The sequence below is a fragment of the Trichogramma pretiosum genome, unplaced genomic scaffold (assembly GCF_000599845.2).
Source record: "Trichogramma pretiosum strain Unisexual culture from Peru unplaced genomic scaffold, Tpre_2.0 scaffold46, whole genome shotgun sequence".
NCBI lineage: Eukaryota > Metazoa > Arthropoda > Insecta > Hymenoptera > Trichogrammatidae > Trichogramma > Trichogramma pretiosum.
In genome coordinates this window covers 590209-613342 of record NW_019641609.1, presented here as the reverse complement: position 1 = coordinate 613342, position 23134 = coordinate 590209, and the positions used below count along the sequence as shown (strand labels likewise).

At 39.6% G+C, this 23134-nt stretch overlaps 2 protein-coding genes across 7 annotated transcripts in view; one reads left to right on the top strand and one right to left on the bottom strand.

Annotated features, from left to right (window-relative positions):
• Positions 1–23134, top strand: part of LOC106654768 (sodium channel protein para) — a 55651-nt gene that overhangs the window by 10473 nt on the left and 22044 nt on the right. For 4 of the 6 annotated variants that reach the window (XM_014374767.2, XM_014374766.2, XM_023458531.1 and 1 more), the window contains exons 2-11: positions 14116–14201; positions 14318–14827; positions 14891–15073; positions 17910–17942; positions 20455–20610; positions 20679–20884; positions 20972–21100; positions 22327–22418; positions 22736–22948; positions 23019–23082. In XM_014374767.2, the coding sequence (XP_014230253.1) occupies positions 14927–15073; positions 17910–17942; positions 20455–20610; positions 20679–20884; positions 20972–21100; positions 22327–22418; positions 22736–22948; positions 23019–23082 (1040 nt within the window). In that variant the 5' untranslated portion in view covers positions 14116–14201; positions 14318–14827; positions 14891–14926. The remainder of the gene's footprint in view (positions 1–14115; positions 14202–14317; positions 14828–14890; positions 15074–17909; positions 17943–20454; positions 20611–20678; positions 20885–20971; positions 21101–22326; positions 22419–22735; positions 22949–23018; positions 23083–23134) is intronic. The other 2 variants (XM_023458533.1, XM_023458532.1) reach the window with 1 other exon arrangement.
• LOC106654770 (zinc finger protein 236-like) lies at positions 3975–5465 on the bottom strand. The gene is made up of 3 exons (XM_014374769.2): positions 5384–5465; positions 5197–5308; positions 3975–5113 (listed from the first exon to the last, which is right to left on the bottom strand). The coding sequence occupies exons 1-3, from the start codon at positions 5416–5418 to the stop codon at positions 4340–4342; spliced, it is 921 nt and encodes a 306-aa protein (XP_014230255.1). The 5' UTR covers positions 5419–5465; the 3' UTR covers positions 3975–4339.

Sequence of the window (23134 nt, the reverse complement as noted above, 5' to 3'; positions counted from 1 at the left end):
GCACTGTGCATACGAGTGTGTGGCGTGTGTATGCTACGTGTGCATTTATAAAGGCAACCTGGTTTCTCTCTTTCTCTCTTTCTCCGAGCCACTTGGGCTATTACTATTATTATTGCTATTATGTAGCAGGTAAGAGCGGCAGCAGCAGCATATAGGGCTTATAATGCACATACACATAGACGCAGGGTAGTAGCGCAGCGCAGCCCGGCGTGCGTGACACTCATGCCCGTAATGGGGTAGGAAAGGCTAGAGTCGATTGCCTACCACCACCACTACCACTGCTGGCTATTGCTAGCCCCAACACGCGCACGTGCCCTTGTTTTCGTTTTATTGCTCGGAAATCTTATGGTGTCGTCGTCGTAGTAGTATAGTTGCACAATTGGCATTACCTTCGTATGAAAATCATCAAAAATGTATATTCACTCGTGAACTTTGAGACCTAAATATTACGTGTATTTTATAAATACATTATATACACATCGTGGCAATTGCTGCCAAGAGCTTGGCCGCGTATGCACAATGTACACATGTAGTAGGTCTGATTGAACACCGAGTTCTACTACTAATTCGCCGTTCCTCCAAGTGTGGGCGCAATATATGTAAGAGGTCTGCCCCACACATATGTAGTCCGATTCGCAAACACGCGGATTACTTAAACGGCTTCATTTCAATCGAGCGCGTTGGCAAACGTATCGTCGCCCGAGCATCGTCTCAATTAATACACGGGCATAATTCATTCATAAAAATGATTGTTTTTTTCTCGGTTTTTCCTTGTTATAAAGAAGCATTGAATTTTATATTTCTTGCGAGATTTATTTATTTCATCCGTTTTGTTAAAACTTGTTCACTACTGCATTCGAAAAATCATCGATTCAATAAATTGCGGGCCATTGTACATAATTGAAGGTAAAAATCAAAATGTATAAAAGCACATTTGTTCGTTCGACTCGAATCCGAAATCCATTGATAGCCGGTACACCGCAATATACTTACTCTTCTTTATTGGATACATTTATTGTCGCCCATAGAAAAAGTTTCTATACGCACTTTATCTCGTTGTCGTTGTCGTCGTCGTCGCCGTCGTCGTCAATAATTAAGTCTATTAAAAGTTTCGCGCGTGAGCCGATAATAAATGCCTCGACCACGCACGACGCATCGAACTGCTATAACGTGTCTTTCTCTTTCTCAGCTCTCACGATATATATTGTCTCTCTCTAACTCGTGGTGGTCTGGCTCTGCACTTTTATGACTGGCAATAAAGTGGGAAGGAAAAAAAACGTTCCACGACGACGAGCTTTTCTCCCGACTACTGAGCTGCGCTAGCCGAGCAGAGAGCGTGTGGACATACAATATAGCATGGCGTATGTAATGATGGTCGTCGAGCTAGCTGTAGTGCGCAGTTTTTTTTCTCTCTCTCGATATACCTCCTACTCCGGCCCTCGGTGAAGCCGCATGATTAGCCCGAGACTAACTTTTACGATTGTAATGGTAATTTTACGAGTCGTAGTCTCTGCGTGTTCGAAAATTTCTTCCACACGCATCGAGAATCGAGATTCTTCGGTATACGACTTTTTATTTTTCTGATATTATACTTTGTACATGAATGTCGATAAATTTTAACTCACAATACTCAATGGAAAGCAGTGAATTTGTAATATTACTAATTGCCGCATCTCGCAATATACAAAGTGATTTTTGATGTCTATTACCCGCCGCCCAGAAAGAAGGAGAGACTATGGCAGTAGTCCAATGTACGAAAAAGCTCGGAAGATCAGATAGATGCGGCATTTATTATTTGTCGCGCGCACGTGCGCGGCGCGAAATAAAAAAAAACGAGTTCAAGCCTCAGTATCCCAAGAACGTGTAACGCTTTTTTTTCATGCATACTCGAGCACCGAGCGCACGCAGCAGTTCATGCTCGTTTACGTATATAGTATTTGTGGGTGTGGGTGTGTGTAATAAAAGCTCGTGGGGAAGCTTGGCGCGGAAAGAGAGCTCGAGATATTTTAGCTATGACCGCAAAAGCTAGCTCGAGCGATATCGATCAACTTATTTCAGCGTATACATACATTTTCACCATTACAATACTACCGTGCTAGTCGCGTGCAAGTGTGTGTGTGTGGGTGTGCATGTAGTTTCTGCGCGCATATACAGAGCAGGCAGGCGTCGGCGGTGGTGGCAGCGGCGGGAAAGGCCGTCCTTGAACCTTGGGCTGTGTGCTTGCGCTTCATGCAGCACGCCCTGCACTGCACGGGCGGCTCTGCGCCACATGATTGCGCGAGCGCGTGTGTGTGTGTGTATGTGTGTCGTGGGTGTACTGCTACTATGTATGTGCACTGGTGGTACTGCTGCGCAGCGACGACGACGGTGGCTACAGCTCCGTACTGCGTGGCCACCCCTTCGTTCGCGCTGCATTAACCCGGTTAGTAGAGTCTCTTTTATGCTGCTGCTGATGCTGATTGCCGTATACGTTTGTGATGCCCGCGCGATTAGCGTTTCATGTGTGCGACCGGATGTACCGACGTATCTATGCGTCGTCATTTTTTTTTTTTTTCGTGAAACTTATTTACGCACGATGGATAAGGGAGTGACAATATCAGGTGATTTGCCGCTACACTTAGCTCGGATCTGTGGCTCTTATACACAGATCGTCCAGCAGATTTTCTACGAACACATTTGAAAAAAAATGAACTCAAAATCATGTTAATAAATGAATTTGAAAGAAACTTAACTTGTTTATTCGTTCGGATTTTGATTTTTATTTTATATAATTTAATTTCAGTTTTATTTACAAAAATTATGAAGAATTTTCACAACCTGCAACTCTTCTAATATATCGCTGCTCATCGATTTTAAAAGGGTTTTATTATTATTGAAAAAAATTAATTAATTAAATTATCAGCTGTACAAATTATACTCACTAGTCATGTTAATTTTTATTATTGTTTATCGTTTATTCAAATTAAATCTTGTGGATACAATTATGCTGTCTATACAGAGCTAGATGCTTTCTTTTACTCTACTTTCACCGCAAAATCACCGTTTCTACGCTATCTGTGCTGTCTTATCTCTTTGTATTATTGTTCGATTATGTTTTTTTGGAGCGCCTTGGAGTATTTTATTTAGAAATTGCTTCGTTCGTAGTGTTCTCAGCGTTACATTGTATAGCATTTCCAAATGTACGTTCTCATACAGCGAAATATAATTGAGACTCGTTAACCTCGATACATGAAAAAGGATTCGGTATTATTATGTATATAAAGTATGTACGCGCATCTGGGCTCGAGTCTAAATCCATCGAGATACTGCTATGAATACGAGGGAAACAAAAAAGGAATAGAGAGAAAACGAACTCGTTGAGCTATTCGTCAGACATAATATATATCCCGGGCAAAAAGAAAATGGGTCGGACGTCGATATGGGAACGCCGCAATATAATGCAACGTTTACGATTTGTACGCACATACAACCAATACAAATAATAAAACTACATGCTGCACGAGATTCATCAATTTTCGTCGAACTGTGCATTACGTTACGTATTATATCTGTATCCCGGGGAATTATGTAAGATGTCGAGTTGCGGCAGCTCGCTCGAATACATACATCCCGCGTACTTACCCCACTGCGATATGACCGTCGACGCTCCGACGTTATGCGAAGAAAATCTATAGAAACTCCGTTGCATGGATACTTCGACGAGCTGCGTGAAAAAAATAAGAATGAAATTCTCTCTTCTTGCGAAGCCGTTTTTCCACGAGAGAGCGAGTTAAACTGATCCGTCAAAAAATCAAGTGTAATCCTGAAAATAGGCTTCGCACGATTTTATATTATTTAAATTTTAAAAAATTGAATAGAGTAATACGGTGCAGTTTTTTTTCTACAAAAAATTTATTGATTTTTTTTTTAAACTTGGACTTTGATTTTACATATTGAGATAACATAACATAAGAAAAATTCGCAATATCATGATAAATGAAAATGCTTAAAGTAGTCTTCTGAGTAAATATACTAGATCACGCCTCGGGTTTTTTTAATACAATTGAACATATAAATTGTATACGTTAATCAGACCATAATGCGTTAATGATGCGCCATAACGATATGGGCTTTTAGATTACTTTTTTGTGAAAACAATTTGCCACATTGATCACAAGTGTTGGGGACACTTTTATGGGAGGATCTTACATGCCTTTTGAGACCACTCTTATCATTATACATCTTTCCGCATACATTGCATCCGCAAGTAATACCTTCATGCTTCACCCTGATGTGAAGTTTGAGATTATTTTTTTGTGTAAATGATTTTCCGTATATATCACATGCGTAGTTGATACCCTCATGGGAAGATTTTACATGTCTTTTGAGAAAAAACCTTTCGAGTATACATCTTTCCGCACAAATCACATGTATGTTTGATTTCTTTATGCACCGCAACGATGTGGGTTTTCAGACTACCTTTCTGGGTAAATGACTTTCCGCATATATCACATGCGTGAGTGATTTTGTGATGCACCGAATCGATGTGAACTTTGAGACAGCTTTTAGCAGCAAATGACTTTCCGCGTGTATCACAAACATTTGGGACACCCTTGTGCACCGCGATGGTATGGTTTTTTAGATAATCCTTTGTTGAAAATGTCTTACCGCATATATTACATGCATGAGTGACTTTATGATGCACCGAAACGATGTGACTTTTGAGACAATATTTCCTTGAGAATTTTTTACTGCATATCTCGCATGCAATGTCAGTACTACTACGCGTCGTTATGGTTTGCGTTTCGAGTCTATGGTCATCGATCAACTCTTTTGTGACACTGTTTTCCTCACTTGGCTTGCTGAGACCACAGTCGAAATCAATATTCAATTGTTTTTCGTCGTCCACAAATGATTCTTTTTTTACTGCTCCCAAAGTTTCTATTTTAATATTGTCTTGAGTTTGATAATCGTTACTATTTTTCATAGCCGGGGAGTGACTTTGAGACCAATTTTCAATTTTCGCAACTGCTAATAAATCCACGTTGAGCTTCATATATTGACATTCAAACTCGACTGCTATCTCGTCTAGTTCACCTTTATGATTTTCGTCGGATTTTGGAAGCATATGTTCCTGAATAAAATATAAGCCACGTGAACTTTTTGTAAACGAATGTTTACCTTATATAATATCATTCAATAATTTTCAGAACTTACAGGATTTTCCTGCGGACATTTGAGGAATTGAAAATCTTTAACGTCGAGTGCCGTGTCAATGATATCGTACTCATTATCAGTAAATGACACATCAACGGGTTCACTTTTTATTCTGAAATATTTAAAACACGATTGAATATTATGTTATAAAATTTTTATAATGTGATTCAAATAAAATAAAAACTACCTGACACCATAGTTGAACTTTTCACTTGGTTTCATCTTGCTCGCTTAGAAATTCGTTAGCGACTGATTCTTCTGTATTTAATTAATGTTACAATACATCTGGCTATCTAACTCAGATTTAATTATATTTACAAGTCACGTAACAGATTGACAAAAGTAAACAGTAATACATAATATGATTATTATCGATCACTCTAATGAACAATTATAATTTTCTCGTTAACGAATTTATCATTAGGGAATGAAAACAGTTTTTCAAATAATTCTACGTTGCGAGAAGCTTGATGGAAAAGCCCCCTTGTAAAATAAAATAACCGAAAGTATTCCAAATACAAGCGGCGATCGAATTTGTCTCTCTCGCAGTCGAGCTCGTATTTTCGCTTCATTTTTCTTTTTCGTCAATTCTCCTCTCTCTTTTTCTCTCTCGCTCGTGTACACGATATATCCCCTTATTTCTCGTGCGCGTCCTCGTTTTTTGCTCTCTGGATCGACTCCAGTCCTTTCCCCCTTGTACACCACTGCAGTTAAACGCAACGTATACTCGTACACAGATCGTACGCTGCACAATCCATCCGCATGAGTAAACTCGGAGACCTTTGACCCGAGTCATGATTTTATTATACTTTCAACGTTTATTTGCAAAACATGCACTATAATGTTCATATTTTTCAATCTTAATTTATTATCGTACATCGTATAAGGACACATCGACGCGTGACGGTCCGCGATCGGAGCCGCAGTTATTTACATTCAATTGCCAATGTTTAATTCTACGAAACGTCGATCGCGCGCGCGGTACACGGGGCTGCTCGATAAATCAATCGGCACGTCCGCTGCATAAAAATATTCTGCCCGATGCACGTGACGTGGTACGTATACGCTAAACTGCTGCAGACTTCTGACCCGCTCGCGCATATGCATATGTGGCACTTTATACTACTGGTGCAGCACTCGTGAATGATACGTTGCACTGGACGCGGTGACCGTTTATCCGAGTGCAGCATGCATGAACTACCTATACCTATATATGTATAATTTGGCGCGTGGGAGTCGGTGTGCTATATATAACGTCCCCCGAAAATTCTCAGAACTGCCGCGCTGTGTCTCAAACTTATAATGCTCGGAATTTATATACGCATCGCGCAACTGACCGGAAACTGTGTGGTGTACGGGGAGCAATTTTTGATGTGAAACGTCTTTATCGGAGTTTGGCCGGAGGGGTAAACCCGTGAAAAACGAGCGTCCGTCCGTCTGTCCATCCGAGCTAGCGCAACTTTGATATATTCTGTATAATGTCCCTTTTCACGAGAAATCATTTGAATTTGTAATTGAATGAAAGACATATCGAGCTATACGATGTATTCGTCGTATTCCGTGTTATCTTTAATGGCGTGGAAGGAACAGCAACCAAAATAAAATTAAAATTCAAACAATTTATTGAATCAACTTTTGTTTTCAATTTTATTTACACAAATTACATAGAAAATATGTGAAATTGAAAAATATACAGCTGTATTGTTATCGTGAGCTTTGGCCTGCATCCGCCAAGCAAATATTATATAAATACCACTTGAGCTCTGTTTTCCGCACGATCAAAGTAAATAATATAACATCTTCCTGAGCCACAAATCACAATTTTATAAGCTTACCCATAACCAGTTCTTTTAAAAAAGTTTCACTTCGCTCGAGCTGCACGTGTACCTATAGAATTCACTAGTTAAAAGATAACGAGCTTAAGCGTATTTATCGTTAAAACTATTTCCTGCGATCGGCCTATAGCTGCCCCATGTAAATCCAATATTATAGAGGCGTACATCGGCGCAAGAATCGAATCAAATAGCCTCCACGTGTTAAGCTTGTGTACATACGTCGATTGACAGTTTGTAATAAAATTGTCGCATGCAGCGACACTTTTTGTCATTTGTGCACAGTAACAACAGCAGCGATTAGCTCTTTGATATCAGCTCTATCCTATATGGACGGATATATTTAACGATCGCCTAACTGCTGCTGCGCTACACTGCGTGTGAGCTGCTGCTGCTCATCGATCGATCGGCGGCGGCGACGGCGCTTCGGCGTATGTGTGTGTTTGTGCGCGCGGATAATTTATTTTAAAAGCTTTTTTCTGCTCAACGAGCGACAAGCGTACGTCGCCTTCGTCGTCACAGTAGTCGCTTCTTTTTTGTCTCTCTCTCTCTCTCTTTTTCTCGCATCAACGTATGTATACAATATACATGTTTGTGAATATGCACGTACGTACGAGTATGAGTAAATCAAGCTGCGCTCCTCGCTCTATCTACGCGATCTGCGAGAAAAGACGACGACGACGACGACGGCCAACGATGCCAGAAAGTTCAAATTCAGCTTTTCAAAAATAAAACAAGCGACGCGAGCACACACCCACACGCACGCATGCATACAAAGACACAGCGTGAGCTGGCCTTGCTTTGTAAGAAAATTTGAAGAAAGTAGGACACGTATACGTTCAGGTTCAAGATACCTATCAAGACTCTCTCGCCAACGCTTCGATATCAGAATTCCAGAAGTTTTTCTCTCTCGCTTCTTTCTTTTCTTTTCTACTTTTTTTTTTTTGCTAATGAACGCAATTTGCAAGTGTTTTCCAATCTTCCCAGCAACCCTCGCCTGATTCTCGGACTACTCAAACTTTGTCGAATCGACGATGTATTACGTTTCGTTACGTTACGTCGGTATTAGATATATAAAACCATCAGACTTGTCGAATAGCCCAAGTTATAGTTTTGCCCACACATATGTATATTATAATACGAGCGGAGGTTCGTGCGCGCAGCATACCATGCAGTATATAGGTACACACGGCAGCATAGCGCATTCGTTGCCATGACTACCTGGCCTGTGCCTTTGTCCGCAGCGCGGCGGATCCGATATAGCCACCACACGTTAGTATCACACACACACACACAGCAGCACAGATGTCCACTCACTCTCACATCAACCCACACACGTTATATAAACCTGCGCCTCGTCGTACATATATACCTCTCTATACTACTATACTCCTCACGGCCGGCCTGATTCGCGATGAGCCGGTATAAGTCGCACTAACACGGCTTATAACGCTGCAAAGTATCTCTCTCTCATCTTGCAAGGAAAGCATGGCCCCAGCTTCTTTTTTCGGTATAATAAAAGCATTCGTTGCTCGTATCGAGGTGCGAGCTTTTTATCACCCTTACATCCTCTCCTTTTTTTCTCTTTGTACAGGTGTGCAGGTAGAGAAAAAAAATTTCATTTGTGTGTTTTTCGCTAGCAGCTAGAGCAACAGCAGCAGCCCTTTTGTCGTCTACGTCGTGAAACTCTTATAACGCGTCGCGAGTACGTGTAAACTGCTCTTTTATAGGTTTCTCAGTTACACGTGTGTGTGTGTGTGTGTGTGTTTGTTCGTGTGCATGTGGACATAAAAAAGCGCAGCTTCGTGCGGCGCGCGCGCGTGCTCGTCGATGAAAAATAAACGAGCGTGAATTTTCCCCTAAAAAAAGGGGTAAAAAAAAGGAAAACAACACAGTAGATCCAGCGCCGGCTTTGTGCTGGAGCACGCGTTGTTTACGGTAATATTCCCGCAAATTTGCCAATTATTAATCGGTATGCAGGAGTAACTTCGAAATAGAAACATTAACGCGTGTAATACAAAGTATATCTCGGATATAAACACGCCTCCGCGTGCGCGTGTACTAATACGCTCGAAAATTTGTGCATAATAGAACCGACAACGGCGACGGCTACGACGGCGAAGCCGTTTGAAATATCGATTTGACATTTGGCACGCAGCTTTGTGCTGTGCCAGCCGAGTAGCAGCAGCAGCAGCAGCAGCAGAGCAAGAGAGAAAAGATGAAGGTCGTTTCCTAATACTCTTATAAACGTTACAACACACATAGTCGCCTGGAATTGTCGCGCGAGCGGGCCATGTATCCTTTTTTGTCCTATTATAGCAGCCTTTTGTTGTCGCGTTTGGAAGCTGATTCTAATCCATGGCTTTGAGATAAAATTTTACAATCGAGAATTGATTAGCTCGAAAATCTCAGCTTTTTTCATGTTCGATTGGGCTTATTATTGACTCGAGATATATTTATATAGTTTCTTATATTAATACTAGCAACTTTCAGGCGCGCTTCGCGTGCATAAATTTTTCAGTACGGTTTTAAGAAAGTTACTATTTTGACCGTAGGTGTCACTTTATTGCATTTCGTCTCGAGGCATAAGTAACTCGACCAATCACAGGCCGAATAGATTGGCTTCACTTTCAGGTCCATCATTATTTTAAGTGAGGAAATAACACATATATACAACGCAAAAATTTGAAAAATTCGAAGCCTTCAACTTCGCAGTTTTATTCTTAATAGTTATACATTGGAATATACATACAAAACAACGAAATGAAGACGTTCACTCGAGCTTTATAAATTTTCATTTTTAGCTTCGCTATCTCCTTGATAAAAATTAACTTGCGTCACGAGAGGAGGAAGCGTCATGGAACGCGCAGCACCACTGCAGCGATGCCGCTCGTTTATACTGCTATATTTACTCGCGCGTTTTATTTAAAAAGGAGAAAATGCACGCGCCGACTTTATATAGCGGTAATACTAAAAATGGCAATTGAATTATTTAAAAATGAACAATGTTGCTGCAAGCTCTCTTTCTCTCTCTCTCCCTCTCTATCCTTTGACGTTGTTTTCACATTATACATTGAAAGATGCGCGCAGTACTCGACGCACCCGCCTTATATATGCTGCTACGCGTGGGTGCGTACATTTGCAAGCGACGTTTCTGCATTGTCGTCCGATATATATACATGATGCCCGGGCTGCAATTCCATAAAACGATGACCATAGCGCGCCCTGCGTGTCGTAGCATTATATGCATGTGGGAGTAGTAGAGAAAGAATATATATGCCACGTAGCGCGCGTGACCCACATCCGAGCTAATTCAAAAGGTTCTGTTTACCGAGAAGTATAAGCAAGTCTCCTGGCTCTCTCTGGGCTTTAAGTTACCGAGTAAATATGGGCTAAAACGAGGCGGCGACCGTCAGCTGCTGCACACTGCGCAGCACTAATAAAGATCGATCCGCGATCGAACGTGAGTTATGCCCTGTGCGCGCGCGAGCGAGATATTATATGAAAACGGGTAAATGACATTTGCGAGACACACGTGTGCGAGGGTGTGTAGCGGTGAAAATCACACACACACACACACACATACATGCCCGCAGCTATACGTGTTTCACGTACACACTTTGTGCATATTATATGTACGCGAGCCGCAAACGAGTCCGCCGATCCATGGCGCGCGCGAGCTGCAGCTGAGCTAGTAGTATAATATAATATAGCAGCTCGATTCGTCGTTGAGCAGCTATCGATCGAGCATTATAATTTTAGTTCCGCTGTTATTATTAGCGGCGCAGCGACTACTGTATCTGCACTGCTCGCTCGCTCTGTCCATATAGGTGTAACGCGTCACGGCGAATAACGTATGCATGCACACGTGCTGCAGTGTACAAAATCGAATCAATCGAATATTTAAAAGCCCATCCGAGTTCGTGCGGGTGCACGCTCTCTGCTCTTACTACGTAAAAAGACATTTTCGTATACGCGAGCGTAATTGAATGAAAATATTGTTGACGTCTTTGTTTGCTTGCATTGAGCGCTACATCGTGACTTTAGCAGAAAAAGCCAAAGGACGCAACACAGAAAGAGAGAGAGATAATCTGTTTCCTTTTTACCCCGTTTTATTCTTTTGAATGGAAATTTGTCTCTCGGTCTTTTGATAATCATCGTAATAACATTATGCACCCCCGCGTTGAAAGGTGCAGCCAATATCTTTGCTACTGCTGCTGTTGCTACGTCGCCTCGAGCGGCTCTGGATAGCCCTATGTTCTGTGTAATGTGTGTCAAAGCGACAACTCGATTTAGCGTTATATATAGGTAGTACACGTCCGAGTGTGCGGCTCGAGTCGAGTTTGAACCCAAGAATTATCGATCGAGACTATTTCTCTCGAGCGTTGCAAGCGATGAATGGCTCAATAAACGAGGCTTTACGATTTTTCGCTTCTTAGCTTTGAACCATCATCTCGACTCGCTTCAGGATTTATGAATAAATCTTTTAATGATATGGTAAAATCGAAAAATCGAGTGATGTACATTTTCAGGATTATAGACTTGGTTTTCACAGGGTGTGTATCAGCGTTTGACGTGAAAAATCAGTTTAATACGCTCATTAGCGAATGAAACATGGCTTTGCGTCATTTTTTCGAAAAAGGATTTTTGAAGTGAAACCTTTTTATTGTAGATGTTATTGCGAGATATAAAACTTCATGATTTTTTTTTAAAATAAAGCTAAAATAAAATTGAAACACAGAAAAAATTAAAAACGAAGCAAATAAATACATTCAATTTTATATCAAGTTTATTTATTTGAATAATATGGAAAATATGAAACATTGAATAAGACTATAGACATTAAGAAATAATACAAATTTGCTAATTGTCACAGCCATGAGCTTTGGGTGGTACAGTCGCCTCGCAAAATCTCCACAAATCTATATTCACGAATGATTCATCGATGATCTTTTCACAGCAAAGAATCGGTAATCGGTTGCTTGTCAACTCCATGAAATATTCCAATGCCCAGCGACGGAAAAATCGTCTCGACATTATCTCACCCAGATGATTCGCAAAAGCCTCATAATCCCCAATGGAAAAATACCACCATTTATCTGACCTCTGGAACGCGAAGTAGTCCGAATATTTCACGGCTTTTTCAGCCTCTTTGGGTCTTAAACGAATCAGATCGTAGAGCGATAGACTAGGAGTGATCATTGTCTCTTTAGCTCTGCTCTTGAAATCCTCTTCGTCGTACCAATTTTCGTCAAGATCCCTCGACTTCTGGAACAATTTGACATTATGAGCAAATATGTTCATGATCATCAGGGCGTTTCTTGAGTTCAGCTGGTATCCTCTTTTTTCGAGACGTTCGACGACGTCCAGGGCGCAAGGCACTACACTTATTTTGAGATGATCATCCCAAAATTCTGGTTTCAATTTTTTGGTAAAGTGACTCTTGGTGGGAAAAACGAAGCTGGACAGATCAGCGCCGCGATCCAAGAGTACATCGACGGTATCGGGCAACAATCTCGCTACGGCCCATTCCAACGGTGTTCGGTTGTTCTTGTCACGAACGTCGACCTGGACCCGCTGATTCAATTCGTCGCAGATACCGAAGAATATTTCAGCTAAGCCATCGTCTTCTTCTCTCTGACAAATCCTGTGTAAAGGTGTCGATCCGCTATTGTTGGTGGAATTCGGGTTCGCGCCGTTATTCAGCAGCAATTTAGCCACATCGTCCCGTCCGTTCCTCAGAACCAAGTGAAGCGGCGAATCTCCCGTCTGCGGCACGGGGCAGTTGGGATCCTGGTCGAGCTCGAGGAATTTCTCGATGACGTTTACACGGTTGTACACGCAGGCCACGTGAAAATGAGCAATGCCTCGTTCGTTGGTGTAATTCACGTCGAATCTGTTGTATATTTGAAACAGTTCATCGACTAGTACCTGTTTGAGGTGTGCAGTGCTGTGGTGCAACGCAACAGTGGCTTGCCGTTTTCATCTACGTTGGGCTCGTCTGTGTAGCCGGTCTTGACCACAAACTTGATGAGGGAATTTTCTTTACTTTGCACGTCCTCTATGAGAAGCCAATCTATTTCTTCCTTATGAAACATGTCTCGGAGATGCGGAAGTTGGCCCTTCCAATCGTTGATCAAGTCGTAAAATTGGCGGAGAAATTCTCGACGCTGCTCTTCGATCTCCCAACTAACCTTTCCTCGCATAGCCTTCAAGAGAACTATGTTATCTTGGTTTAAATCGTCGGATGTGGACATTTTTTTAGCGCACTCACACACACCACACACAATTATTTATAATAATTTGAGGTATTTTTTTACTTATTTCGCGAGAATCACTTGCTGCAGTCGACGCGATCTTTCGTTGTTTGTGCTGCTGCAAGACGTCGTTTAATAACGTGTGCTATATAGCTAGCAAGAATGAATCACTCGGCACAATGATGTGTCTCGTTCGACCAAGCGAACCGCACGAACTAGTAAACGAGGCAATGCTATAGCGTGAGAGAGACAAAGTTACACGACGACACAGATAGACGTTGCAGAGGCATGAACGTCGAGCGAGCGAGAAGATCTAAAACAACTAGACGCTGCTGTCGGACGAAATACCTACGTTTGTCACGCTGCCTCGGTTTTTACGGTTAACCTTGCGTGTAACCATCGCACCTAAATAAGTTTCACTGTAAGAAAGGAAACTATTACGATTGCTAAATGTCACGCTGTGATCGGTTTTTAATGCAGCTATGATTATTGTCTATGAACATGTAACAACCCTCGACCTTATGATAACTTATGAGATGTACCATACAATACAACTTGTCAAAAAGATGAAAAGGTTTATAAGTTTCGCATGGATCGTCGCCGAGTCATCGTATTGAAATGATGATATATGGCATATTCTCTGCAAATTGAATCCCCCAAAAAATGTTGCCAACTTACACGAGGATCGCCTTGTTTATCATAGGTTGCAGAAATGACCTTGAATTTCAATAGAATTTTTAACTACCAATATGAAGACTGAAAATTGCTTGTATTTCGCAAAATGTTGCAATTCAATGATTAGCCTAAATCTTGATTTCCTTCTGTTTCAGATACAAAACGGTTCTTTGACTGACTCGTGGAGCATACTATGATAATAACGATATCAGATTGATTGTAACCGTCGCTTCATGCATACGTAAGTAATGACCAGCCATATTAACAGTACAAAAGTATTCATAAGTCGCGACTATTCCGAACAGATAGTGAAGAACGATTGAAATATATGTCGTGTGCCCATCTCTATATTTACAGCAGGTCGGTCATGAAAAAGTTTGGTTCGAGCTGTACGACGGGCCCCACTGTACCAGGCACTGCCTCAGCGCTGTTGTATTATAACAATAATTCATCATCGTCCGGAGCAAGAGTATCGTCGTCGTCCATCATCCTCATCGATCAGTCGCCGCCGCCGCCGACGCCGCTGTCAACGTCCGCGGCGACGACGTCATTGTCATCGTCGTCACCATCGACTTCCTCGTTTATTTACTCGACAACGGCCGCTGCTGCTGCGACGACGCAAGTTATAACAGGGAAAATTGCTACGTCGTCGTCGTCTTCTCGCTGCAGGAAGCGAAGTACAGGGCCCGCGGGCCGCAAGCAGAGGCACAAGTGCAGGACCCGCGTCAGGAGGAGCAGTACAGCAGCAGCAGCAGCAGCAGGAAACCGCGAGCTTGTTGAGCTGCGGCTACTCACCGGACTCTCATCCCCGAGGAGCAGTAGCACATCGACGAGGCGTTCAAGAAACTGTTAGCACCAATAGGCAAGGTAATTATTTTTTTATTTATACGATTAACGAATGATATTGACCAAAAAAAAAATCTTTTTCAGCGCAAGAAGGTTGCTTAATTGTGTGCAGCCTAGACAATGTCCCAAGTTTCTTCTTCTATAACAGAGGAAGAACGAAGTTTGTTCCGTCCGTTCACGCGGGAATCACTAGCAGCAATCGAGACTCGCATCGCCGAGGAACTTGCCAAACTCAAAGAACTTGAGAAAAAAAGAGCCGAGGGCGAGGTAAGTCCCCCCCATCCGTGCCTGGCCAGACATTCATATATAGCGGCACAAACATTATATTATCGAATATATTATCTAAGACAATGTTCCATCAAATACATCCGCATTTGATCAACATAAATCGATAAGAGTTAATAAAATACATACAGATGAATGGGTACGACTATATTGCGAGCTCTTGTGTAGTAGGTAGCAATGCATAAACGAGGAACTCATGCACGGCATGAATATTTCAAGCGGCGTGTGCAGATTTTCAGCTCTTCTCTCTCGCGCGTTCGTGCTAGGCTCTCTAATTAAAGTACTTAAAATTAAGCGCTTTGCATAAGTCGTCGTTGATCAAGTACACGTATACTCGCGGAGGCGGGGTGCAGCAGAGGTCGTCGTCGGTGCACCTAACTCACTTGTATACATATATGAGCGAGATGCGAACGAGATTCGTACACCATGTGCCCATCATAGAGAGAGAGAGAGGGAAAGAGAGACAGAACTGCAATGCGGCTCTTATTTTCGACTGGACTCGCAGCTCTATATAGGCGACGGGCAAGTAAGGCGCGCGCGCATACTCGAGCTGTTTTATACCTCCTCGCACTCAATTTCTCTCTCTCTCTCTCTCTCGCTCGCTCTTTCTTGCATTCGCGAAAAATTAGACTCGCCGGCTACGTTTTCTGAAGCGGAGTTTTATTATACGCTCGTCTCGTCTCTTTTTTTTTTTGTCTCGAAATAAAAAATTAATCGTGAAATCAGTTTTCAAGCTCTTTCCCTAGTCTGCACACGCCTGCGATTATTGCGTATATCCATCGATGTACCGCGTGCTTAGATCCCCCGAGAAATTTATATTCGAGAGCTGTTTAAAGGTTTGGCAGAAATGAGGCAGATATGGCACTGTTTATGATCTCATGGTTCCCGCGACAAAAAGCTCTGGATAATTCAGACCTCTTTGTGACGCGTTTGTGTGCGTGTCTTTGCAAATAAGACATTTTCTTATTTCTTTTCACCTAATATATATTTACGTTGTAAGTGCCCAGCTAGAAATGCTCAACATTTTATGGTCAGTTCTTGGTCAACAAAAAAGTTTCATAATGAACGTTTCATGAATTATAGAAATTTCCCTAAACTGTGCTTTTACTTATACAATTATTTTGACTTTTCCACTTGCAGATTCAAAGCTAAAGGTACTCGCCATCTAGCGGTATTATCGTATTCGAAGTAGATTAAAGCTATTTAAATTTTTGAAATAATAAAATTGTAATTTTCAGGTCATTTGAAATGAGCTTAATAATAGTAACATAATATCGTCGCCCCAGCGCAAGAACCGCACAAATAAACTTAAGGGGCAAAAACAACCTTATCCCTATGTTAAAAGGATAGGATTAAGGCACCTTTTTGCCACTTGAGTTTATTTGTGCGGTTCTTGCGCTGAGGCGACGATATAACAGGAAAAGTTGCCGATAACAAGCCAATTGTTGGTTATATATTGTAAAATATTTTTAAACAACAGACCAATATTAATGTGGATCATTTCTATCCGGGTGTTACAATTTCAAAAAAAATCAATGGTCAATACACGGTTACATACGCATCGATGTGTTATTGTTCTTTTGTTTACCATCATTGTCACACCTATAACGCAATTCTCTCTACTCTGTAAATTTCGATCATTGCACGTATCGTTTAAAACCCCCGACCTTTTATTTACATCAGGTACGTGGGTGTGAAATGAAAAAAGCGCCGTCACATAATACGCAGAATTGAATTATGTACGTATAAAAAAGCGCGCCGTTACTCGCCTCATGCGTATATCAATTCATCATTCGACGCACATCGTCAAAACACACACGATCCATGTATATATAATAATATAATCAATGGAATAAACAAAGAAATAAAAAAAAAGAAGGAAAATAACGATAACGCAAAATTCAATCTTTCCACGACATGAATTTTTCTCTGTACAGCACGCGCGGACAATTTTCACTCTTTATAACGAAATCGATTTCTATATACTCGATACTGCATTTGAATTGTTTTGATTGCCTTCTTTTATCATATTAATAACCATATATATAAATATATGATACACAGAACTGAAAACTGGTACCTTTTTTTAGTTTATATGTAGTGCGTGTGTGTGTGTTACTTTATTGGTTTTGCAACTGAAAACTCCTCCGTGAAATTCTTCTCTTTTCTCTACTTATATTATACATAAAAATTGCAAGAAAACTATCTCTCGAGTGTGTGCATATATATTATAATCGATGTAGTTGAAACTCATATATTATAATAAACCTACGACTTTCTGAAACTATGAATATAATCGGTGTAGAAAAAACTATCATTGCTATGTCTATTACATACTCTATCTGTATAAAATGTGTATTTTCGATAAATATTATATATATAAATATGAGTTGACATGCATATCAGCAAGAGCTATTCTCTCCTCTCTCTCTCTTTCTCTCTATCTTTTGCAAGCTTACAGTGCGTTTGACACAGAAAAAAATATACATGTTGTTTTCAGTTCTATCGAGAGCAGCTCTTGCTAGCAAGTATATATTGTTTTTTTTAGTTAAATTTAGTAATGATATTGCGCTATATACATACTACAAAAGAATGAGTATTACTGCTCGAAGTACGTAAATTTTTTTTTTTTTTTACCATTTTCAACAAAAAGTTTCTTATCCATCATCTGAGACCGATCATTTCATACTATTATAGCTATATTTTAGTTCTATTATCTACTCATTACCTTATTTATTGCTAAATATCACTCTTTATCAGCCTTGTGTGTTTTCTGTATTTTATGTAACGACATTCTTCTCCATTTCTTCAATTGCAGCAAATTTATGGACGGAAGAAAAAGAAAAAAGAAGTAAGATGTTGCGCCATTTGTGTGTGCTAAGTAACCAAAAACAACAGCATTCCCAATAACCTGCCTATATACTTGCTCCCTACACTTTAATGAGATGACGAAAAAAAAAATTAAGAACGTCACGGCTTTTTTAAACCTCTTCTCTAGCAGACTTCATGCTGTGTGCATCTTTTGCTTATGGCGTAGATATAGCACAGCTACTCTATCTATCTATCTCTCTCTTTATTTAAGCGCGTCAATATCAGCACCGGCAGAGGACAATCAATTAAGCCGCCTCCGACTTTTATTAATCTTATTTTCGAAACTTTTCTGATCCAATTTTTTAATCAGGAGAAAGAAAGTGACAAATTTTGTTTGCACAATCAAGTTTCTGTTACGCTGATGTTGATCGCTTATATAATATATATAATAAAATGAGAATCACGCTTTTTGCGCTGCTTTAATCTAGCTCGACGTGCTTTTTTGAATGCCGCATTTGCTGCTGAGCTTTTGCAAGATACTTATCGTTTGAACACGACACATGTGCTTTGATAATTTTTTTTTTCTCTCTAGCAAAGACACAATGTACATTATAAACAACCCGACAATTATATCCTTTCTCGATGTGTAGTATATAAATCTTTCCACACACTCTAACAACTTCTCTGACCCGAAATCAATTCCTCTTTTCATCTCTTTTTCCTCTACTGTTTTTTCTTTGTAACGTATATCCCCAAGGTAACTTGTAACACACACGCAAACGTTGAACACGAAACTGTATTACCGCATAATATTATACTCATTATATCAATAGAATATAGAGCGTTGAGTGAGATATATATATTACAAATTTTAGCACGCACGTTAAAATAAAAACAAAATAAAAAAAATATATAATAAAAACAAAACGTAGTGAACGGACACTAGTGTGCAGCGAGAAAGTGAAATGAAGAAGCCTACACAATTCTTCGTTTGAGCTTTGGAGAATATATAGTTTTTACAATAGTTATAAAAAGATATCGTATTAATAAATAGACTATTAATAAATAGTGGCAATTTTTTTTACTCTAGAATAGAACGAGTTCGTTTGTTACTGTATTTAGTTTTATTTTTATCCGCAAAAAAGACAATTCTGTGAATAAAAAGTGAAGCAACACAACAACACACGTATCATAATGTGGTATACATGCAGTACACATGTATTTTGATAGATCGACACCTACGTTTTATATATATATACGACTTTACTCTCATATACATTCGTCACACATACATACGTACACTCATTCACCACTACACGTTCTCACACCGACACGATATGTATACGAATAGTGTATGCCTAGTTTTGAAGGACTGAATTGATTATATTGTACGATTATAACTGCACATTTGCAAAGACTGTAATACACAATAATTGCGAGTCCATTTCGTCGATGATGTCGCGCGATTAAGTTTCGATTTTCGACCCGCAACGTGTTGTACCCGTACACGTACGTACCTAACGTGTTGTACCACTGTACGACCTTCGCGTTAAGAATCGTGCAAATTGTGTATATTTTCAAAACAAGCCCTCGGTTCGCGCGCGCGTAAGAGTTCAATTAAAATACACCTGCGCGCGCATGCCAATATACATACATTCTATACATGCATTTTTCATATCTTTTCTATATTTATATAACATGCTATTACATGAATACAAAGTTTTCCTAGACGAGAACGATTAGCTTTCCTTTTTCTATCTTTTTTTCTTCTTTCTTATTATTAAATTTTTTGTCATTTTTCAATTTTCGATGTTATTTGCAAACGATAAACAGCAAAACGACCCGACAATTACACTCTATGAACCGACTTATACTGATAAACAACAAAAATCACATGTAGACCGCAGGTGATTAAAAGTCAATTTTAATCAATGAAACACATGAATTTTTCTCGCATTTATTCCGAATTTGTCTGGAGGCGCTTCAAGTGGAGTTGTGAAACGTTAGAGCCGAATGATTTGTGCTATACCATAGATAGTTAGCTGCGGCTTGAGGTGCCTCGGGATGTTTTGTTCGATTTGACACTGCTCACGCAGCTGCATCGTGTTGAGATCTTAGGTTTTAGTCTTAGTTATTTATATATCTTATATAATAAATTACAATCGAATACTTATCAATAATAGTATATCATGATTAAATTATAATATTATATCTTACATGCCAAGAAACGAGGAGCTGTTTGATTAAAAAAAAAAAACTGATGAAACGATAAAAAAAATATGCAGAATTGATACTGTGGTTCAGAGAGCAGAAAGTTTATCCCAAGGGCGCTTATTTTTAATAATTCGTCGCTTCCGAACGGCTATCTGCTTCTCTATACACCTGCATAATATTTTTAAAAACTAAATTTCAGCACAATACTTTACATTATTATATTATTAATATGAAATTCGGCTCCTCGGGTTTACTCTAATCCTCGCCGATTGCCGACTGAGCTGTGAGAAGCTGTGACACTTTTCATAACGTTTTGTGTATCGTTTCCAACCCCACAGATACGTTACGATGACGAAGACGAGGATGAAGGCCCACAACCCGATCCGATGTTCGAGCAGGGAGGTCCGCTCCCGGTCCGAATGCACAACGATTTTCCCACCGAGTTGGCCTCCGTCCCTCTTGAAGATATTGACTCTTTTTATCACAATCAAAGGGTAAGTATGAAAATAAACAAGAAATAAAAATTACGATATCTAATTAAAATTTTTATCTTTTTTCTCAGACCTTCGTGGTCGTCAGTAAAGGCAAGGACATATTCAGGTTCTCCGCCACTGATGCCCTCTACATACTCGACCCATTCAATCCGATCAGACGAACGGCCATTTACATATTGGTCCATCCCCTATTCTCTCTCTTCATTATCACCACGATTCTGGGCAACTGCGTGCTTATGATCATGCCGACGACGCCCACGATCGAGTCGACCGAGTCAGTATAGTCTCCAATAAAAAACAGTCGAAAGCTATTGTATATTTCGCTTCTTTTATAAATAATTTTGAATCCTCAACTTTTCAGAGTCATCTTCACGGGCATTTACACATTCGAGTCGGCCGTCAAGGTGATGGCAAGAGGCTTCATCCTCCAGCCGTTCACCTATCTCCGTGACGCATGGAATTGGCTCGACTTCGTAGTTATAGCTTTAGCGTGAGTATACATCATCGCCGCGACTCGATGATAATAATTCTGTCTTTTCTCATTGATAATTAATGATAATTGCATTACAATCTCTTCATTGCTCTCATTTACTTATTGATAATACAACAAAAATTTGTCTAATAAAAATTTCTACGACTTAGACTGACGAAGACTGTGTCCCCGTCGCATTATTAATAAGCCTTAATCGGATGACAAGGGAACTCGCTCACACACACTCTCTCGAGATCAGAGTGTATGATATATTAAAGTTAACAAATATTTCTATGTATTTGTCTTTTATAAGTGTGATGAACTGTTTACATTTATTAAAACTTCTGCTCGTTAGTTAGAGGGGCAGAATTAATTCACTTCTATTACATTTTTTGGAATTCATTTCGTTTATTCGAAGTGATACATGTATTTTACATTTGAACTTAGGTCAGACCATAGAGAGTTTTAATGATAAAATTGACATCAATGTGTAGTTTATAGTAAAATTTAAAAAAAATGATAATAATATACATACATAGTTAATGCATTAGTTGATTATGAGTAACATAATTAGGAAAGATCAATTACGAGAGTGTATTATGCACCATTAGGATCATATACATTTGTAGTGTGTTAAGTAATTGAATTATTCAAAGCTCATGAATCATCAAGTGATATACAAAAATTAATAATATCCAAAATAAACATAAATAATATTCGACGTGTTTTTAGATATGCTTCTTTTTGACAAATTTTAATACATACATAACATGCATTAGTGTGTGATTATCACGTCGCGTTAGTGTAGAACATAGAACGATATTAACAAACATTTAAAATATTGAGAATTTCAAGTAATTTTTCATTTGATTTTCATAAATCGCGTGAATGCATGTCGTCTTACTTATATTGACCCCGTTGTAATATTAGGAGAATAATTTATGATTGATTTCTCTCTAGCCCGTACCTCCTGTTTATACACCACTTATGCGTTCGAATTTTGCGTTTACTCTTTCATAGGAGACTATAGACATTTTTATAATACATAATTTACTTTTTGTTCAATTTTTTACATAGAACTTTGTAGCCGAAGTATCTCTCAAGTTTTTGAATCACATATTTTTATTGAAAAAATCATCAGAAAAAAAATTCATTTCATTTTTTTTCATCACCTGTCCTATTTTCAATAATGATTGTGTTTTGAACTGCCTGTAATTTGTGTGTATTGTTCGGGTGTATTGCAGTTATGTGACGATGGGAATAGATCTAGGCAACCTTGCAGCTCTCAGGACATTTCGAGTCCTCCGAGCCTTGAAGACTGTCGCTATTGTACCAGGTATGGCTTTAGAAAATTAGTTATCAACATTTAAGAAAAAGTAGATTATATTTCATAGTCGATTTTAATTAATATTTAAAAACGTTTTTTTTATTTTAGTAATTTGTAAATCTTGTTGACGACATTTATTTTGCTTAAAAATTTCAGTAGTTTAATGTACAACGCTCATCACTTGAATTCATTGTAAAACAGATATTTAAAAAATGAAAAATAAAACGCTATCAGTCCCATTTCGGAAAAAATTAAAATTCACGTATAACCACGAATAAATCCTCGTCGAAAATGCAGCGACCCGTCACCCGCAATTCTGCTTTCAGGTCTCAAAACCATCGTCGGAGCTGTGATAGAGTCAGTGAAGAATCTGCGCGATGTGATAATCTTAACGATGTTCTCCCTGTCCGTCTTTGCGCTGATGGGCCTTCAAATTTACATGGGGGTCCTCACGCAGAAGTGTATAAAGAATTTTCCCGAGGACGGCTCCTGGGGCAATCTCACAGCCGAGAACTGGGAGAGATTCGTCAGCAACGACAGTGAGTACAATAATTTGTGACTTCGTATGACGCGTCGTGCGGATTTGCTCTAAACGTTATTTTTTTACAGCGAATTGGTACGGGATGGATGAAGCGGGCAACTATCCTCTCTGTGGTAATTCATCTGGAGCAGGGTGAGTATTCAACAATTTTTTTAAGAGGTAAATAAGGGCAAAATTGAAAATC